This window comes from Setaria italica, chromosome IX (assembly GCF_000263155.2).
Source record: "Setaria italica strain Yugu1 chromosome IX, Setaria_italica_v2.0, whole genome shotgun sequence".
NCBI lineage: Eukaryota > Viridiplantae > Streptophyta > Magnoliopsida > Poales > Poaceae > Setaria > Setaria italica.
In genome coordinates, this window is record NC_028458.1 from 44311468 (window position 1) to 44331042 (window position 19575).

The 19575-nt window shown below is 47.7% G+C and overlaps 1 protein-coding gene and 1 non-coding gene across 5 annotated transcripts; both read left to right on the plus strand.

Annotated features, from left to right (window-relative positions):
- Positions 1-2308: 2308 nt before the first annotated feature.
- Positions 2309-6957, plus strand: LOC101767852 (KH domain-containing protein At4g18375). Of its 4 annotated transcripts, none has more exons than XM_004984172.1 (8): positions 2309-2529; positions 3211-3777; positions 3989-4417; positions 4508-4765; positions 4864-5127; positions 5218-5276; positions 5421-5494; positions 5595-6957. In XM_004984172.1, the coding sequence occupies exons 2-7, from the start codon at positions 3211-3213 to the stop codon at positions 5467-5469; spliced, it is 1626 nt and encodes a 541-aa protein (XP_004984229.1). In that variant the 5' UTR covers positions 2309-2529; the 3' UTR covers positions 5470-5494; positions 5595-6957. The 4 variants fall into 4 exon arrangements, with proteins under 4 accessions (XP_004984229.1, XP_004984230.1, XP_004984231.1 ...); XM_004984173.1 differs by having other exon boundaries at positions 5600-6957; XM_004984174.1 differs by having other exon boundaries at positions 5665-6957.
- Positions 6958-9812: 2855 nt separating this feature from the next.
- On the plus strand, positions 9813-9886 carry TRNAI-AAU. The gene has a single exon. It is a non-coding gene; the product is annotated as a tRNA-Ile (tRNA).
- Positions 9887-19575: the final 9689 nt, after the last annotated feature.

Genomic DNA, 19575 nt, shown 5'->3' on the forward strand with positions numbered 1-19575 from the left:
TACACCAACGCATCTTAAACGCCGACCAGCTTTTCGTCATGAAACTCGTCATGGCACCCTGTGTGCCATCTGTAAATATTTGCTAATGATGGATTAATTAGGCTTAATTAGGCTTAATAGATTCGTCTCGCCGTTTAGATTCCACTTATGTAATTGGTTTTGTAAATAGTCTACGTTTACTACTCCTAATTAGTATCTAAACATTCGATGTGACACGTGCTAAAAATAAGACACGGGAAGAAAACACCCCCTAACTATGTACTGGGACACTACCCCTCAAGTTGGTTAAAACTACAATAAACCTGCCACTCCCCTACCTGCTGGACAAGTGGTGGGCAAAACTGCGTGGAGTGGAGGCGCACAGGTACGTTGGAGGGCGACGTCGTCAGGGAGGCGTGGGGTGGCAGCATGGGAGAGGCAGAGGTTACGACAGGGGGCGATGGTGTGGGAGAGGCAAGAGTTCCACCGAGAGCAAGCGGATAAGAAAGAGGGGTGGGAAGGAAAAAGACGGGAAAACGGACAGGGAAGGAGAGAAAGGAAAAAGGAAATAAAAAGAAAAATACAATGGTATCTAGGTATTTGACAGTTTTCTATATATTTGCAAAATTAGGAGAAGTGATTTTATCAAATATTTTTCTAGTTAGACAATCTAGAGTCAAATAAAACTACTCCACCAGAGAAGTGAGCGTCGAAACCATTTTCACGTGAAGCAGATTCATACCAAACAGTGCCTAAAAACAAGACTCTAGGATATCTTTTTGTTGTGGATGACTATATTTTAAGATAGTGTTTGGTTGGGCATTTTGTATCGTAATCAGATTACACCAGTAACCAAATTCCAGTTAAATGTGTTTGGTTCGATACACTCCATGATCAGGTACCTTGTAATCGGATACCCCTTTGCTTTACCGATGATTACAACGTAACTTTATTCCATTTTTGTTTGCGTTACCTCTGGTTGAACCAAACGCTATCTAAATGTTAGCTTTATATTACTCTACGTATTAAAAACTGTTGTAGAACAATCCAAAGTAGATAATGATCGATGATCCGCACTAGTGAGTTAAGATGGGTACAAAGAGTTGAAACAAGATAATATAGGAACCCTGAAAGGCAAGAGTAGTTCATAGTGGAAGGAATCTTTTATAGTTTCCGCATGAGGAGTAATATTTGTAAGTTATATGATCAGAAATGTTAAAATAAATTTGTAGTGAAAGATTAGCCGGTTGCGATGGTTAGGTTATATAGGCTAAGTAGACTTAATTACAACAATTGCAGAAGTTGCGAATGCGTGCGTGATGCTTTGGCAAGGCCGTTCATTGGAGCACCTCCCGCCTGCGTTCGAGCGCTACTCGATGCAGGTTTGTACCTGAGTGTTATGCTTCTTTAATGTTGTTTGTAGCCTCACTCGTGTGGTGCCACAAATGGAATGCAACGTGCCGGTCGACTATGGAGTGATGATGGTTTGATGATATCTCCATGGAAGTACGCTCTGTTCGCTTCAGCTTATCAGCCACCGAATAGTGTTTTTCTCTCACAATAAATCAGCCGTTTCAATTTTTCAGCCGGTTTATAAGTGCAGCTAAACATGCCAGTAGTCTTTTAGTCTGAATGTAGTTGTAGGTGTGATTATGGTGTAAGTAGAGTGTGCGTTTGTTTGGGTTGGTGTACGACCACCAACATGGATTAGGAGAGGATGAAGGCAGAAGTCTTACTCATTTTAACAATATTTACAATGGGAGAAAAGAGCTTTAATATTAAATTTAAAATAAACTGCTTAAGTAACTATATATTTTTGCAAATAACATTTTTGCATGATTTGTGGTCCTCAAAATTTATGGACCTTTCGCTTGCCGCTAGATTTTAATTGATGTGATCGAAAAAGATGACATATAATACGTGTGCGTTGCAGCTATGAAATACTACTTGCTCTAGATATACTAAGAAACCTAAGGTCTTTTTGAGGATGTTTCTTTAAAATTACCTTTTAGGGATAATCGGCACCACATTTTACATCAACTATGGGGGCTTTTATGTAAATATGCTGAACCTTATCCCTTGATTCCCTTCACTGTCCACATCTTCTGCAACGAGCAGGCGAGCAGTGGTGGCAAGCAAGGCGCCGGGGCCTCCCCTCCCCTCCCCTCCCCTCCCCTCCATTGTGTTCTTCCTCCAGGCCAGCAACCGCCGCGGCTGCAGCGGACCAGCGCGTGGGGGCCAGGAGGGGCGCGCGCCGTGCAGAGAGGCGTGAAAGAAAAAATTCCTGCGGAAGTATAATTTATGTTTGCCCGTCTGCCAGGTAGGCCCCTCGACTCGGGTCGGTCAGTCGGTGCGGCTCGGCCCGGCCCACCACGCACTGCGCATCCGCCCCAGAGCAAGACCCACGAACTCCAATAAATCCCGTCGTGCGTTATTCCTCCATCGGCTTTCCTTCCTCCCCTTCCTTGCTCTCCTCGATCCCTCGCCGCCGCTGGTCCGGCTTCGTATTTCTCGCAGGTCCTCGCGGAACGGAGTCCATCGGCGCCCAAGGTCAGTGCCCCTCCCTCGCCACATGCCCCGGCGGATCCCCGCGCCCGCGGGCTCCAGTTCGGCGTCTGCGCCGCCCAGATCCGTTCGTTTCGTGCCAAGCCTTTGTGTTCGGGCTCAACTATTTGGGGATTTATATTGTCTGAGGGATGTGCCCCTGCAGTGAGAAGGTTTAGTTTATGCAGGGAGGACTCAGTTTAGGGTTTGATTATGCAGATGCATGTGTGTTACCCCGTTGAATTTGCGTCTTTGGGATAGCTTTGGTTAGGTTTTGGATTAGAAAATTGACAATATGCTACTTTATAATAGAAACGTCTGTTATCCAGCACGAAGATATGCAAAATTAAACCTGGTAATAACGGAATACGTGAACATCTTTTAACTCTAGTGCTAGCCTACTGTACATTTGGAACGAGCAATTAATGTATGCCTAAGTTAGGAAAGGTCGCATCTTTTCCCTGGTGGATGGTATTCAAGTTTGCATTTAAAATATTTCATGAGGAATTTGATGTGCAAAAGTTTTTTTTTTTGAGATATAAAAGGATTGCCCTATATAAGCAAAAGACGGGTATAGTGGTACCACATCACATGCTCTGCTATTAATGACTTTGTGGACTGGTATTTAAGCCCTCATTTTCTTGAGGCAATATTCTGTGTTGTTGACTCTTTTATCTCTGCTTCCAGATGGCTGGTCACCGAAACAGTCATGGAAAACGGCACTCTGATTATGCTGAAAACGGAGGTGGTAAGAGAAGAAATCCTGGTGATGATTCCTATGCTCCTGGTCCTGATGATACTGTGTATCGCTACCTCTGTGCCTCTAGAAAAATTGGGAGTATCATTGGCCGTGGTGGAGAGATTGCGAAGCAGTTGAGGGCCGAGACTCAAGCTAAGATTAGAATTGGCGAGAGTGTTCCTGGCTGTGAGGAGCGAGTTATCACAATATTTAGCTCAAGCAGGGAAACTAATACCATTGACGATGCTGAAGATAAGGTTTGCCCTGCTCAGGATGCTCTCTTTAGAGTTCATGAGAGGCTTGCTTCTGATGAGGGTCCTGGGAATGAAGACAGTGAAGAAGTTTTACCTCAAGTTACTGTTCGCTTGCTTGTGCCATCAGATCAGATAGGATGCATTATTGGAAAAGGTGGGCATATCATCCAAGGAATCCGCAGTGAGACTGGTGCGCAAATACGTGTGCTTAGTAATGATCATATCCCAGCATGTGCCATTAATGGTGATGAACTTCTCCAGGTTGGTCATTGCCCACGCCAATTCCTACATTACCTAAACAAGTTGTACTATTATAGGCATGTTCATGTCTAACCTTCCTTTTTGCATAATGCTTGGGGTATCTTTGTTAAATGTCTACAACATTTAATTGTCACCAAAAGTCCAAAACTCTGAAAGATGTAATGGAATAGTTAATATTTACTGACAATGCTTCCAATATTTTTGACACCAGATATCCGGGGATGCCGTAGTTGTCAGAAAGGCTCTTCATCAAGTGTCATCTCGCCTCCATGACAACCCATCTAAGTCACAGCATCTTCTTGCATCCAGCTTGACCCAACCTTATGCAGGGAGCTCACACCTTGGTAGCTCATCTTCTGCACCTGTTGTTGGGATTACTCCTGTAATTCCTGCTTATGGAGGATACAAAGGTGAGGTGGCAGGAGATTGGCCCTCTGTGTATCAACCACGGAGGGATGAGAGCTCTGCAAAGGAGTTTAGTTTGCGTTTACTTTGTGCTGCTGCTAACGTGGGAGGTGTAATCGGGAAGGGTGGTGGAATTATCAAACAGATTAGGCAGGAATCTGGGGCTTTTATTAAAGTGGATAGCTCCAATTCAGGTGCTGAAGATGATTGCATAATTACAGTTTCTGCAAAAGAGGTGATTTCGTCATCCTATCGGTATGCTTTTATTATGCCTCCTCGCTTACCCTCTGTGTTTCCTGACCAGCCGCTTCTTTTTTCCATGCAGTTCTTTGAAGACCCTGTCTCTCCAACAATTGATGCTGCAATTCGTTTGCAGCCTAGATGCAGCGAGAAAAGTGATGCAGAATCAGCAGAACCATCATACACAACACGTCTGTTGGTGTCTACATCACGTATTGGGTGTCTAATTGGCAAAGGTGGTTCGATCATTACTGAGATACGGAGACATTCAAGAGCAAACATACGCATCCTTTCAAAGGAAAATGTTCCAAAGGTAGCCGCAGAAGATGAAGAGATGGTTCAGGTATCAATTTGGACTTTCTGATGTTCTTCATTCTGTTTTAGTCCCTTGTGCAGTTGTGCTACAGCAGTTTTCATCATATTTATTTACCCGTGCCCCAGATCAGTGGAGGCCTTGATGTTGCAAGACATGCTCTTCTGCAAATAGCTGCAAGGCTGAAAGCCAATTTCTTCGAAAGAGAGGGTGCTTTATCTGCATTTCCACCTGTGATCCCTTATCATCCTTTGCCTGCTGGTGTTTCGGATGAACCAAAGTATCTAAGCAGAGACACTAAGCCTGTTGGGCATTATCTATATTCAAGTGGTTTTCGAGGATCAGATGATATGATTCCTTCTGACAGCTATGGAAGTTATAGCAGCTCCCAGGTATAACATATTCCATGCTGTATTCTTTGCTATGCTTGTTGACAGCTTACTAATCAAGTTTTGTATTTCCACAATCAACTAAACCTCTAGGCACCTGGTGGAGGATATGGGGCTTACAGTGGGTACAGTGGCCGCTCAACCAACAGTGGGTAAGGATGGCCCTTTTTTTTTTTACTCGCCAGTATATAACAAATCAATTTGATACATAATTGAGTATAGCAACTGTTTGTTTTACATCTATCTTTTATTGCACAAGCTCACACAGCTCTTTGTAATTGACTAATGCACATCAGGTTATCTGGTCACAGTTCTCTTCCCTATGGAAAGCGTCATGGTTATTAGGACCTAGATTTGTTGAATAAAACAGGTATGGTTTCTTCAACCTTGTTTTGACTTGCAAGAATGATTAATGTGATGTGCCTTCCTCGCCTTAATGCTTTGCTGCCTTTTTAACACATTTAACCCAGCTCAGCTATCTTCTGATGGACCTGTTCTTTTCACCTTTGCCCCCCTGCTCCCCTCCCGCACTAAAAACAGCCAAGACAATGAAGTTTGGAGCCTGCTTATTGGAGCCCCCTTCCCAAACCAGATGACCAAGAGTATTGCCCAACCTGGAAGCTTTGCTTAGGAGGACCTGTCTGGATGCCATAGACCATCTGATTTTCCTCAAACTACATTACTTATATCTTCCTCCGGGCCTGTGTTTGTAGCCCTGCCGTAAATGTTCCGAACCTATGTATTTAAGGTCGCATTTGAGTTTGCGTGTATTTGCTCGTTTGAAACCTGCTTCAGTTTAGCGCTTTTGTTGAAATACTTTTTTTTCCTATGTGCCACCCAAAAGCCAGGAAGGTGTTACTTGAAAAACAAACTAGGGAGATGTTACTTGGCATTCTGTGAGATGCAGGTTACTTCTCAGAGATGTGACTGTTATCCTTAAAAGTAACACTAGAACCACATGCCATTCTTGAAAGTAGAGACCGCATATACCAAACTTGTTCCTGTTAGCCAACATTTCACAAGATGATTGCACTGCTGCAACTTGCAACATCCTTATGATACTCAATGAGCTTGAAATGTGCTATAGGATGGAAAACATTTTTATGTATTTCAATGTGATGTTTTGAAGTTTAAGTTTTTACTTGGTTATAGATTTTATATATTTTGGTGTGAATAGCTAAGATCTTAACTGTAGATAGCTGGAAACTTAGCATGCATAGATCACAATGATCTTGAAATGCACTAGCGCATCTCATGATCTTATTGAGTCTTGTAACCTCGCTCTCATGCATATGTTGTTCTGATTCTTAAATAAGTGTTGCTGATTTAGTGGTAGTCATGCACTTGTCCTGTCGGGTGAACTGTATGCTAAAATCTAGCTAAGTGAAGGTACCAGTTTTAGATCACAGGAGGCGGGGGTACCAGTTTTAGAACACAGGAAGTGGTTCATGGGGTGAAGGCACAGCCCCAATGTTTTGCAGGTTGACAATGTATTTTATCTAGAAGCTTAAAGTTTACAGGACTAGGTAACCTTATGAAGCATGAACTCCTTGGTATCTACAGTAGGAATCTTGTTAACTCATGATGGTGCAGGAACATACAAAAGGTAAGCAGCTAATAGCTATTGCAGGCTTTGTAAGGCTGAAAGGAACTAGCCCTGGAGTTGCACATAATTGCTACCATACTGTGCCTGCGTAGCTCACATTGTATCTTCTACATGTCATTAGAGGGACAACTGTTGTACGTCTGTATGCAAGTTCTGATGGTTTTATACTTTGATCAGCAAAGTTTGTGTTAATAATGAATTCAGTTTGGTGTTATACCATTCGATTATCTGGTCTGTGTTAAGCTTATATTGTAGCTTCTATTTTATTATGCGTTACTAGAGCAGTTGTGGTTTATTTTGCCGATCGTCTGGATAATCTGACGAATTCGTGTCTGCCGCTGGGATGGAATCCAGAGCAGCCACTTGTTGTTTGATATCCGATGGCGTATTCAGGTTTCGAATAATTTGTGCCATCCTACCTTAGGAAAACTTTATGGTACTAAAGGCTTTAATTTGTACCATGCATCTACATGTATAGCCTTGGGAAAACTGCAGAGCTGAGGGGGCAAAGAAGCCTTTTGCCGACGGGCCATTCTAGTTGGCGCGTGCGGACTGCTAAATGACAAGCTGTCAACCCCCTCCCTTCCCTCTACCGCCGGCGCACTATCCATCTCATGTTCTCGTGTCCTAGCCGCCCAGCTCGAGGGGTCGTCTGGTGGGGGTCCTCTTCCGGCCTTTTCACCTTGTCGGCAGTTCTCCACGATAATATTAATGGCAGCGTTCTTAATTTTGTCGTCTTGCGGTAGCGGATTCGTGTGGAGGAAGTGTGGATACTTCTCTCTTACCCTCCCTTCGCTCCTTAATCGTGCTAAGGTGCTAGCGTTTGGGCATGCACAACTCCTTAATTGTGCTAAGGTGCTAGCGTTGTTTGGGCATGTATAACAGTTTAGACAGCTGCTGTCTGCTCACACAGAGATAGTAAAAAAGATGATATGTACAATGATTTGTCTATTAGACTGTCTGTAAGGTATTAAATTTATGTATCACACTATAAATTAAAATGATCAATTATAAATATAATCTTTGTATGCTATGTCTTCGCTTCTTTGAAAGAACACATAGTTGATTCAATATACCTAAACATATAGTCTAATTCCTCTAGTAAACGAAACTTCTTTTATATTTTTCTATATTGAATAACCTAATCGAATGTGCTCATGTGTAGCCTAACAATGTGCATCTAGAATTTTCAACAGAGCACCATCCAGAGTTCGAGACGATGTCAGTCCTCCTCGTTTCTTCACCTTGGACGCATACAGTGAAAAAGAAAAGCAAATCAGCCCCCCATGGCTGCTCTCTCTCTCTCTCTCTCTCACACACACACACACACACTTTCCTCTCCTCTCTCTCATGAACTCTGTAGGCAAGACAATCACCGGCGTAGGAAAGAGAGCTCGGGAGGTGGCAAATCCGTTTTGCACGAGAGGAGCCTGCGGAGAGATCTGGAGGAGGCCGCCGGCTTGCCGCCATTGGTGCGGACTTTGGAGCTAATTAATTTTTTTGGTTTGATTTCTCTCCTGTGGCCGATTAGATTTGATTTGTACTTTTGGGCAGCAGCAGCTCGGGCTGGATAAGGTGGTTGCAGTTGGCCGCAATTCATATCTCCTCATCTCCCGTCTTCTCTTCTCTTCAGTGGCAGCGATGCACTCGGGCCGGCAGGATCTGGCCATGGCGTAGCCGTGGTCTGTTCTTGATGCGGCGCAAGAGTAGCTAGCTTCAATCCTGTCAATCCTCACCAGATCCGGTTCGATTGTTTGCTTATACGTACAACGGGGAGAAAGGGTCATACGAGTTCTCGGAGCACGAGCCCCCGTCGTCGCCTCACCAGGCGACGGCAATCTTCTCTCTCCTCTTTATTCCTCATCCACCTCAGCGAAGAGATGTACGTGGCAGCATATAGACAGCTGTTGTCTAACCGTTGTACATGCCCTTAGTGAGGCGCGTCTTGTTTTTGGCTGGCAACGACTGGTTTGTTGGTAAATTTTCGATCTTTACAGAAGTATGGTGTTGTAGAGGTCGCAAGCATTCTTAGTTGTTTTTTTAGTTTTTTTATTTGCATGGTTACAACAACTTCCTAAGGTTATAATCTTATTTTCTTTTTCTCTAATAATAGAAAAACATACACATCAGGTATGGTTTCTCGAAAAAAGTGAGAAGGCAAGGTGATAATAAGTTAAGAACCAAATTAGGCGTGACTGGATGGCCCACAAGCATATCTGCAAGATACATTCTCAATGGGCGCTCTTGGATGAGCATTTCTCACTTTGTGCACTGAAGAGATGTTGACACGGTGTAGCGGGTGATGGTTGCTAAGAGATGGGCGCATTATACAGTAGTTTGGGAAAAATAAGTACTCACTCGTCTTAAAATAACATGTCTAGTGTTCATATTTTGTTCAACAACGAGTGTAGTTTTAGCTCGGCCAAGTAGGGTTCATCTAATCAGAACAATACCCGCACGTATAAAAAATAAGTGAAGAAGTGCATGAACTAATTGAATAATTAATTGGTGCTACTTTCCTAGATCCACTACATGCACATTTATTCGAAATCTAGAGAACCAAACAAACATTGTGAGTTTTAATCATAACTACCATGAGCAATTAGGGATAATAAGGTCATTTTCTAAGACTAGCAGTTTAATCATAACTACCATGAGCAATTAGGGAGAATAAGGTCATTTTCTAAGACTAGCAGTTTATCTAACTACCATGCGTAGTTTATCTAAAAATTTGAGATGTCACAATCAATAGCATGATAAATTTCAAGCGCAATGTACAATTATTACGGGAACTATGTCTCAGCTAGCGCAATGCGGCATTGGGAACCAATTATTTCAAGCGCTATGTACAATTATTACGGGAGCCATATCTAGCTAGCGCTATGTACAATTGTACATTCATTTGATTTATGCCACAGAAAATATGACAAGTGTGATGATAATCAAATTACTAATAATTACCTAAAGTTTGGCAAGAGAAGAAACTATAAATATTTTTTTTAAAAAATCTTTATCAAGGTATTGGTGGGGGAGCTAACAAAACAAAATATTTATAGTTTTTTAAAAAATACGGCCAAGCAAAGGCCTATTAGCTCAGTTGGTTAGAGCGTCGTGCTAATAACGCGAAGGTCGCAGGTTCGAGACCTGCATGGGCCAATGGTTGTGCTTTTTTTTTTGTCGCACTCAAAGTTTGCACTTAGTTCTTTTTTTCCAGGGAAATTTTTATTGTTACGCAACCTTTTGAATGCTGCGGTAAAAATCTTAGGCTATCTTGTTATGCAGCGTTTTGAATGCTGCGTTAAAAATCGTTGGCTACATGTAACAATGATATATTGATATGCACTTTTTTTTTCCAGGGAAAGTTTTATTGTCACGCAGCCTTTGAATGTTGCGATAAAAAAATCTTTGGCTACCTGTAACAATGTTATTCCTGGAAAAAACCTTTGGTTACTATTAGCATATAATTGCGCTTGGTTTACAGATGTCCACATAAGGTTGATTCTATAGACCTTTGGCTATAGGCTATAGCTAGCACAAATGAGAATTGTGTCAATTATTAGAGGGAAAAAAACCTAGGCTATTATTAGCATATTAGAGAAAAAAAAAATCTAGAGAAGGCATACGTGTCCATTCGCAAAAAATGCTAGAAAAATATGAAAAATCTTGAAGTGATAAATTATAGGTGCTATATGTATCAAACAACCAGAGATGATTGAAATGATATGTTGGCATCGGATGTGATTGAGTGACATGATTACACGAGCTTATCGAAACATATGAACTCATAGATGCCACGTTACTCCTTTCAGACCTTTAGAGTGTCATAGATATGGTGGAGCTTTCTTCTCTGTTGTATCTACTTCACTCATTCGTACAACTAGACACGCATAGAAAATGATTGATTTATCACATATGTTTCACGAGGCAAATATGTGTGCTTTCTAGATTTCACATACACTAGCCGCATTTGTGTGGGGTTGAGAACGTTGGACATGTCAAATGTCAATGAAGCATTTGTGTGGGTCCAAAACGTATCAAATTGTCAATGAAATCAAGTAGGGTACTTGTCTCTCAAGCAGGCCATGCAACTTTATAAAAGGATTAAAACTTTTCCCTTTTTCTATGTTCAGGATTGATTTTGAGCCTTCAAACAGTGCTACTAGCTTCTTCACCTGAACATGCATAGTTAGTACTAGTGCTAGTTAGTAGGCCGCAACAAATGAGGAAAAAACCCCGAACGTACGGTTCCCAGCCGACTTGCCTTGTGGCTTCGACAACACATATGGATAGCGACGTCTGGGTCAGGACACAGACCACGTAGCTTTCTGTCAGCAAAAGCGACACAGCAAGAAGCTGGCCGAGCATCTAGCTAGGCAGGGAGCCTGACATGTACAAGTTCTCGTAATCAAAACAGCAGCAAATTAACCGAAGTTAACTACCAAAGTTAACTAGTGCGAAGATGCTTGTTCTGTGATTTCGCAGGCGAGGATTTTCGAAGATGGAGCAAGCTTCTAACAGCGAACAAACTATAATCAAAACACATATTCATAGAAAAAAAGATTCATCTATTTGCAAGCGAAAAAGCTAAGGCGCAACTCCTTTCATTTAAATGATGACTACATGAAAACTCAAATCGAGTGCATACATTATCACCCAAAATTTCTAAAATGGTATATACACTATCTTCTTTGTATCTGCAAACAATGAATCTTTAGACCCTCGAGGCCTCAAGAATACCAACATGTGTAATTACATGTGTCGGTGTTTCGGACTGATGACTAGTGATTGTACGCCGCACTCTCCTCACTTCTGATGGCTAGCACACAAGAGACAAGTAGTTATACTGGTTTGGAAAAATCCCTACGTCCAGTTTCGGCAGGAGTCGTGTTCCTTGGATCAAGTGCACTGGGCTTACAACGGGGTGCTTGCAGGCAAGCGTTCGTGCGATGTGTGGGTGTATGCATTGAATGCGAGAGAGAGAGAGAGGAGGCCCGGTTCCCCTTATATAGGCTAGGGACCGGGCAACAATGTTGAGAAATAGAGGGGTTCCCAACCTCAGAGGTCGAGGGTTGTGGCGTGGTCGAGTCTTCCTTGCACCAAGAGGCTTTCTTGTCCTGTCCCCTTGGCTAGTCGTGGACTTCGCATGCCTTGTACGGTGCTCCTGTGTGGCGTGGGTTGCTTACGCACGGTTCGGCCTGCTCCGTGGTGTGATGCCATTCCGTCCGCCAACTCCGTGGTAGTGAATGGGACGGGTGCTGCTGTTGTCATCCGTACTGGTGACGAATGGGCGGGCCGTGATTAGTGGCCTGGACGGGGCACGCCGCTCATCCCGGCTTTCCCCGACCTCTTTAGTGTGTTCATGGCCACTCCTCGTCGTAACATCTGTCGCTGGGTCCCACCTTGCCTGCGGGACCGTACCAGGCCTGGCGCGGTGGCATGGCCTTGATCTTGACAGGTCTCCTTGACGGTGAAAGCGATGATGACGCCGGAGCACGTGGGCGCGTACGGTCGCGCGTGGCCTCATCCTGCAGGCCATCCTAGGGGGTCCGAAGGGTGTAGCCTTACCCTCGGACCCCTGGTTAAAGGTCGGCTCCCCTCCCCCGGTCATGTCTCCGGCGTAGGGCGGACAGGGGGGCCACATCGTGCATTTAATGCCTCTCGTATGGCGCAGGTCTTCCTGAGTTAAGGACTGGGTGAGGCATTGTGGGCCCCTTGTGGGCCCCACCCCAAGCTGGCTGAGCCGGCGAGTCATGGCTCTTGTCTTCCTACAAAGGGAGGTTGGGCTGTGGGCCGCAACGTCATCTGGGTCGCTTCGAGGATGCTTCTAGCTATTGGGCCTTTGGCCTTTTGGCGTCTGGTTGCCTTAGCCCCTTTCTGAGGGTACCCCTGGTACAGGTACCCATTAGTAGCCCTCGAGGCTTCTTTCGGCCTTGTGGTTAGGGGAAGGCTCCTTCGCCCTTCTTGCACACCTTTCGATGGCTGAGGCATCCTGTGGGTTCACGCGAGGGGACCTGCTGGGTCTAGCCCCCGAGCTTCTGAGGGAATCGGAGATTCGCTCAAAAGGTTTTTAATGCGGGCACTGCCTGTCTCTTGCCGCCGTTCAAGCATTGTCAAGGGACCCTTTATGACCTTCTGGTTTCTTCGTGGCTGCGCGCCGATACACAACCAGGACCGATCTACCCGTTGCCTTGTGCAATGCAGAATCCTGAGGTCCTGCTCAGGGCATCATTTCGTCCTGTGGCTGTTCACGTGGGTTTGCCGGTGCATCGGGGCTCGCGGCATCCTTGCCAGGCGGGCGCCCCTCTTTGAACCTCGCGGTGTCACGCGTCTTAGCCCTGCGCTCGACCTATAAAGCCAGTGTCATGTGCTGCTTGGGGCTCTAGGCTTCACTTCCTAAAATGCTTCCATGTGCGGGTAGAGGGATGAGGCCATCGAGAGGGAGTCTCCGAGTCTTCCTGGTTGGCTGCCATGTAGCCTGCCCTTAATGCTAGAAGAATCTCAGCGAGCGGCTAGGCGTACCACAGAGGGTCTGAGGCACCTTCATTCTCGTTGCCGATCCTGCTTCAAGATCCTCGCGGATCCAATGGGAGGAACCGGTAACAGGCAAGAACAACCCTTGGGTTTCTCGGGGATCACTCGGGAGCTCCGATGCTCCCATTTGAATCCTCGGCGGACCCGCGGGCTCGACGAAGGCTGCCATGATGCTGCTCCTGAGCCTGTTGGGTACAACTACAGTCCCCTCTTGTCTCTAATGGGAGACTTTGAGTGTGGCTGTGGTTTGCTCTCTTGCCAAGGGAGATAGTGGCATCGCTTGCCGGAGCGGAAAGCGCCGTCCTCCTCGGTACCACCTCCGCATAGGCGACCCCCGAGGTGTTGATGCTACAAGAAACTTAGCGACATGAGCATCCGCCCCTTCATGTCACCTTTGTAGCAGGACTCCCCATGAGCCCCAGATGTTGCCTTGCTTGGCAACACTAGCATTTTTTGTATCTGTACATGGTGTCTTGGACACCCTTCTTGTAATGTTTGTCCTACGGAATAACAAATTTTGTCCCCGGTGTATGTCATGAATGGCTTGCTTGGCCTTGGGGCTGGTCGCTCCGAGCCCCTGGGTGCACTGCTCCTAGGAGAGTGCGTTCGCGTGGTCGGGATCGTGCCCCACACAATCCCTTCATGGGGAGCGGCTCTTTGCCTACCGGGCTGGTCGGGCAAGTGTGCTCATTCGAGCGTCGTTGGGAAATCCGAGCAGGACCCGATCGTCTCCCCATTGCGGGGAGTTCGGCTATGTCTCGCTAGGAGACGTCCCGTTAATCCTTGTTGTCTTCTGTTTGATCCCCGACCTCTTGCATGGGAGGTCGGAGGGGTCATTGCCTTCCCTCATCAGGAATACTCGGGGTGGACTCGTCACCAGGACTCAGATACGGTGGGGAGAGGTCGGGGGCCACGCGGCTTCCCGACTCACTATCGCTGGGACTTTCTCAGCCCATCCATCCCTAGCTCTAGGTTTAGTTAGGCCTCAGGATGGCATGCGGGCCCGTTCATTGGACCGGCCTTCGTACCTTGGCCTGTTGCTTGGGCTTGGCCCAACCGCCGGGGCGGAGCTGCCGAGAAGTCGTCGCATGAGAGTCGAGGCACCGCCTGGTGGGTGTCGCAGGGGCTGAGCCCACCACTCCGCGCAGTTTCTCGAAGGGGACGGTTGGCCTCCCTAGGGCTGCGCTCTTACATCTTCCGCCTCCCCTCTCCTCCCCACTCTTGCGCTTGCCTGTCCTTCCTCTGGCCATTGCCTAGTAGCCGTGCTCGAGCAGCTAGGAGAACAAGAGAGAGAGATAGGGAGAGAGAGAGAGAGAGAGAGAGAGAGATAGTGAAGAAGAGGAGTTGTGGGGGTGACCTGGTGAGTCCCACGGTCCGCTCGCACACATTCCCTCCTATTTGCGCCGTCGCCTCTCCTTCCTTGGTGATGGGTTCGTGGGTTCCTTCGGTGGTGATGGAGGCAAAACTGCAAGACTTGGTCACTGTGGGCTGCCTCCCACCAAAGGAGGAGGCCGGGTGGTGTGCCACTGCGGGAAAGCAGTTCCCGTAGCTCAAGCCCGGGGAGACCGTATCCTTCCTTGAGTTCCATCCCTGGGGGTTCGGGCTGCCGGCGCAACCCTTCCTCCGGGGCTTCCTCCATAAGCTCGAGATTGAGCTGTAGAATTTCAACCCCAACGGGTTGCTGCAGCTCTCTAGCTTCGTGACGGTGTGCGAGGGATTCCATGGCATCACCCCCCATACGAGATTTCGATGCGGGTGCGGGAGCTGATCGACATTCGGGAGCTGGTGCCCCCGGCCCTGGCGGGGCACCCACAGGCCTTCTCAAGGGATTTCCCTCCCTGCCTGGTGAGTTCCTGAACTTTTTCTCTTTCCATTCCTCATATTTTCTTGTGAACGCACAGAGGCCCGAGCTGGTGTTGGTGTGCAGGGGCTCGGGCAGCCAGTGTCCAGGTTTTGCAACCCATCCGGTAACCCTGGGGGTGCCGAACGGGCTGCCGCCGAGCTCCGTGCGGCTCAAGAGAGGCAGCGTAAATGAAGCAGGGAGGTTCGTGCTCGGGAGGAGAAAATTAGTAAGAGCATGAGGTGCCGCCGCGCGCGCCATGACGTGGGTTTGCCGTCCGAGGAGGACGAGGACGAGGAAGAAGAGGAGGAGGAGGCGGAGGAGGAGGAGGAGGATGAGAGCGGGAGAGAGGGCGCGCCCATCCTCGATTTCCCATCTTACCCGAAGCCATTTCATGGTCTTCAGGTCGGCCTTGCCACCCCCCTTCCCCCGACCTTTGATGACGGGGAGGTCGGGATTGGAGCAGAGGGAGGCGGGAACACAGCCCTGGCGTAGGACCGTGCATCCCAGAAATGGGCCGCTGACAACTCAGACACCAAAATGAGCTCGAAGCGTGCTTAGGCTCATTCCAACTGAGGGACCGATCGGCCTTCCCTGTGCTCGGATGGCCGTTGCTCCGGGAAATCTCGGTCGCCCGCCGACCGGGGTCGGAGGGTGGCGATCACCAGCCAATTGCGGTGGGCACGTCCTCAGTAGGTGGGTGCTCGAATGAGGGTCCCAGTACTGGAGGGAGCCTCGCGCTGGCCCAACGACCTGGCACCGACGCATTGTGCTCGGGGACAGATCTTGTGCCGGTGGGCGCTTTGACGGTGCCGCCATCTTAGGTGTCGAAGGGTGCAGTGGCCGCAGACCTCCAGCCAAGGTTGGAGGTGCCAGCGATGGCCCCACCTCTGCAGGTGTCTATGGATGCCGCCGCGGCTTCCCAGCCTATGGTAGGTCAAGCGGCAATGCGCGATGTCCCTGAGGATGTCCCCCAAGGCTATGTTGTGGCCCGAGACATCCCAGCCCCGCCGTTGCCGCCACCTCGCCCTCAGCTGGGACGGCCCACATTGTAGCGCCATACAACGCCCCTTCCTCTGCGGCGATCTGATAGGTAAGGGATTTAACTTTTTCTTAAACCTTTTTGAGTTGAGGCCGTATACTTGCTTCATGCTTTCGTATGAATTCCTAGTTGATCTGTGATTTCATGTTGCAGGGAGTTTGTTCCTGGTCTCGCAGTGTCGCCCGTGTCGGTGGGCTTTGTGGGGCCGATCACCCAGCTGTTGCCAGCCACCGGCGATGGAACTGGCGTGGTGACTCCGGCGGCTCCGGCAGTCTCCCCGCTCGTCACGGTGACCCACCCTCCTCTGCCACCGATCGCCTCGTTGCCCTTCACTGCTTCTTTAGAGAGGAAGGTAAGAGCTCGGCGACCGGGACGGTGACCCCGGAGGTGGTGGTCCTGGCGGACTCCTCGTCTTTGGTGGTGCGGCCTTCACCTCGATGGCCACGCACTACAATGACGTGGACTTGCCACTGTTGGGAGTGTCTATGCGAGGAACCGCAAGTCCGAGGAGCTGACACAACTCGAGGAGATGGTGGCCCCTGGAGCACAGTAGCTGGTCATGCAGATCTCGTCGGCCGTGATCCGAGGCAAAGTCCCTCCTTTAGCCTTTGCGGATTAGTTGCTTAGGTTTTCGGTTTCTTGCATTTGAGTCCAGATTATGTAATGAACTTAAATGCTTTTGGGCTGTGGCTTTGTCGCGGATTTTTTTTGACATTGGTTCCTTTTTCGCACGTGTTTTTGCCTTTGCCATTTTTCCCTACGCAACAAAGTCCGGGGATTGGCCCACAAGACTTTGTTTTGCCTTGGTCGGTCGAGTGACACAGGTTGGGGTCATAGGAGGCATACACAGGTGTAGTCGAGGAATGCATATGCATGCAAGGAGCTCCTACAAGAAGGTCGCGCCAATTACCCTCGTTGGTCGACGCGAAGTGCTCAGTCAGGAGAGGTTAAAAAGAAAATTGTGAACTTAATCGAGCATGCCGCTTCTTTTGATTGTATGGTGGAAACTGTTTGTTCAAACTTAAACAACAAATCTAAGGGTAAAAGAGACATAGCTGCTCGATGTTCCAGGAGTTGGTGAGGAGGTCACCCTCCTTGTCCTTGAGGCGATAAGCCCTCGGGCGTAGGACCTCAGCTATGGTGTAGGGTCCCTCCCATGGTGGCGTGAGCTTGTTGAAAGGATCGTGTGATGCCTAGAGGGGGGGTGAATAGGCTTTATCTGAACACCTGAAAATTCTTCGCAGTGGAATTAAATACATCGGAACTTCCGACACTGTGCCAGAACTTTCGACAGGGTCGGAACTATTTGAATCAAAAGTTCAGCAATGATGTATAGAGACTATTGCAGGTGATCTTTATGAGAGAAACTTCATAAGAATATGAATTGGCACAATTCAAGCTGTAGGTCAACAAGAACTTGAAGAACACAACAAGCACACAAGACAAAGGATTTGTTTACCGAAGTTCACTCCCACAAAGAAAGCTATGTCTTCATTGAGGAGCTCACAAAGAGCCGGGTCCTCACTAACCCTTTACCTCTCTCAATCAACCATAAAGGAGGATTGAGTTACTTACTATGAATACTCCAAAAGGATGGGCAATACAAACTTCCTGGGCGCACCAAAACATGAGGGCGCTAAAAGAAGTGACGCCGAACCGTTTAGAAGCAAGCTTCAAGAGTAACAAACGTGAATCGAAGACTGAAGATACTTTAAGTGCTCTTGAGATGAACTTGGTTGACCTCACACTCAAAGATAGAGTCACACGCCTCAAATCCTTCTCTCACCCAAACCCTACCTCAAAACTCTCAAAGATTTAGCTCAAGGAGGGAGTGGAGAGGAGTATTGAATGCTCTTTGAGGTGTTTGTCTCAGGTTAGGTCAGCAGCACAAGAAGAGGGGGCTGAGGAGGTATAAATACTCGAGCCCTAAAAACTAGCCATTGCTGTGCTGTTAAGTGACTATCGGAACGTTCGACACCAGGTCGGAACTTTTGACCCTAATCAAATAAATCCGCTGAGCACCCCCTGTCCGAAGTTTCTGAAAACATTCGATAGGTGTTGGAACTTCTGACTCGACGTCAGAATTTCTGACACTCACAGAAAGTGTGTGATTAAGGTGTCTCTCATGGGTAGTTAGCATCTCAAGTAAGCACTTTGACATCTTCAAGCCAACTAGCTGCGTCCCCCTTATATTACGGTGATCCTATACTCAAATTCTAAAATAGAAAGTAATAAATCGATTTTCCTTTATGCTTGAACACCTTTCCACAAGTACTTAGGGGTCCTTTCTTACACATTTGCACTTCTATAGATTTGAACCTATCAATTTCTTAATAAATCGTTAGTCCCTTAATTATGCATGTCATCAACACCAAAACCCACTTAGGGGGCCAACTGCACTTTCACTTGTGCTTGCCTTTGGTCGTCTGGACCCTTCAGAGGGCCAGGTCACGGCCTTGTACGTTCTTGCTGTGGTAGCGTTAGAGGGCTTATTGGTACTTGGTAGATCGGAGGAGCTCCACATCTCACGCCTCGTCGAGCTGGTCGAGCGTGTCCTGGCGGGCCTCTTCCGACCATTGCCTCATTGTACGCCTTGACTCGGGACACCCCATATTCGAGGTCGGTAGGGAGGATGGCCTCTACGCCGTATACCATGAAGAAGGGTATGAAGCCCGTGGACCTAGTTGGGGTCGTCCTTAGGCTCCAGAGCACTGTGGGCACCTTGCCTGCCCACCGCCCCATGAACTTATTGAGCCTATCAAAGATGCGAGTCTTGAGGCCATGCAGGAACATGCTGTTAGCCCACTTGACCTGCCCGTTGGTGCATGTGTGGGACACTGAGGCCTAGTTGACCCTAATGTGGTAGTTGTCACAGAAGTGTAGGAATTTCCTTCCTGTGAACTGCGTGCCGTTGTTTGTGGTGATGTAGTTCGGGACCCCAAACGTGTAGATGATGTCGAGGAAGAACTCAATCGCTGCTGTCAATGTGACCTTGGTGATGGGCTTCGCGTTGAGTCATTTGATGAAGTTTTCCACTGCTACGAAGAGGTGGGTGTAGCCCCCTGGTGCTCTTTTGAAGGGCCCGACTTGGTCAAGGCCTCACACTGCAAAGGGCCATGTGATCAGGATGGTCTACAGCCCTTGAGCCGGTACGTGCATCTGCCGCGTGTAGTACTGGCACCCTTCGTAGGAGCGAATGATCCGCTAGGCGTTTGCCACAGCCGTGGGCTAGTAGAAGCCTTGTTGAAACACCTTTTCGACTAGCGACCTCAAGGCCGCATGGTGGCCGTAGATGCTGGCATGTATCTCCAGAAGTAGCTTCCGCTCCTGGTCGGTGGGAATACACTTTTGGAGGATGCCTGATGGGCTGCGCTTGTAGAGCTCCTCCCTGACGACCACAAAGGTCTTTGCGTGTCTGGCGAGATAGCGTGC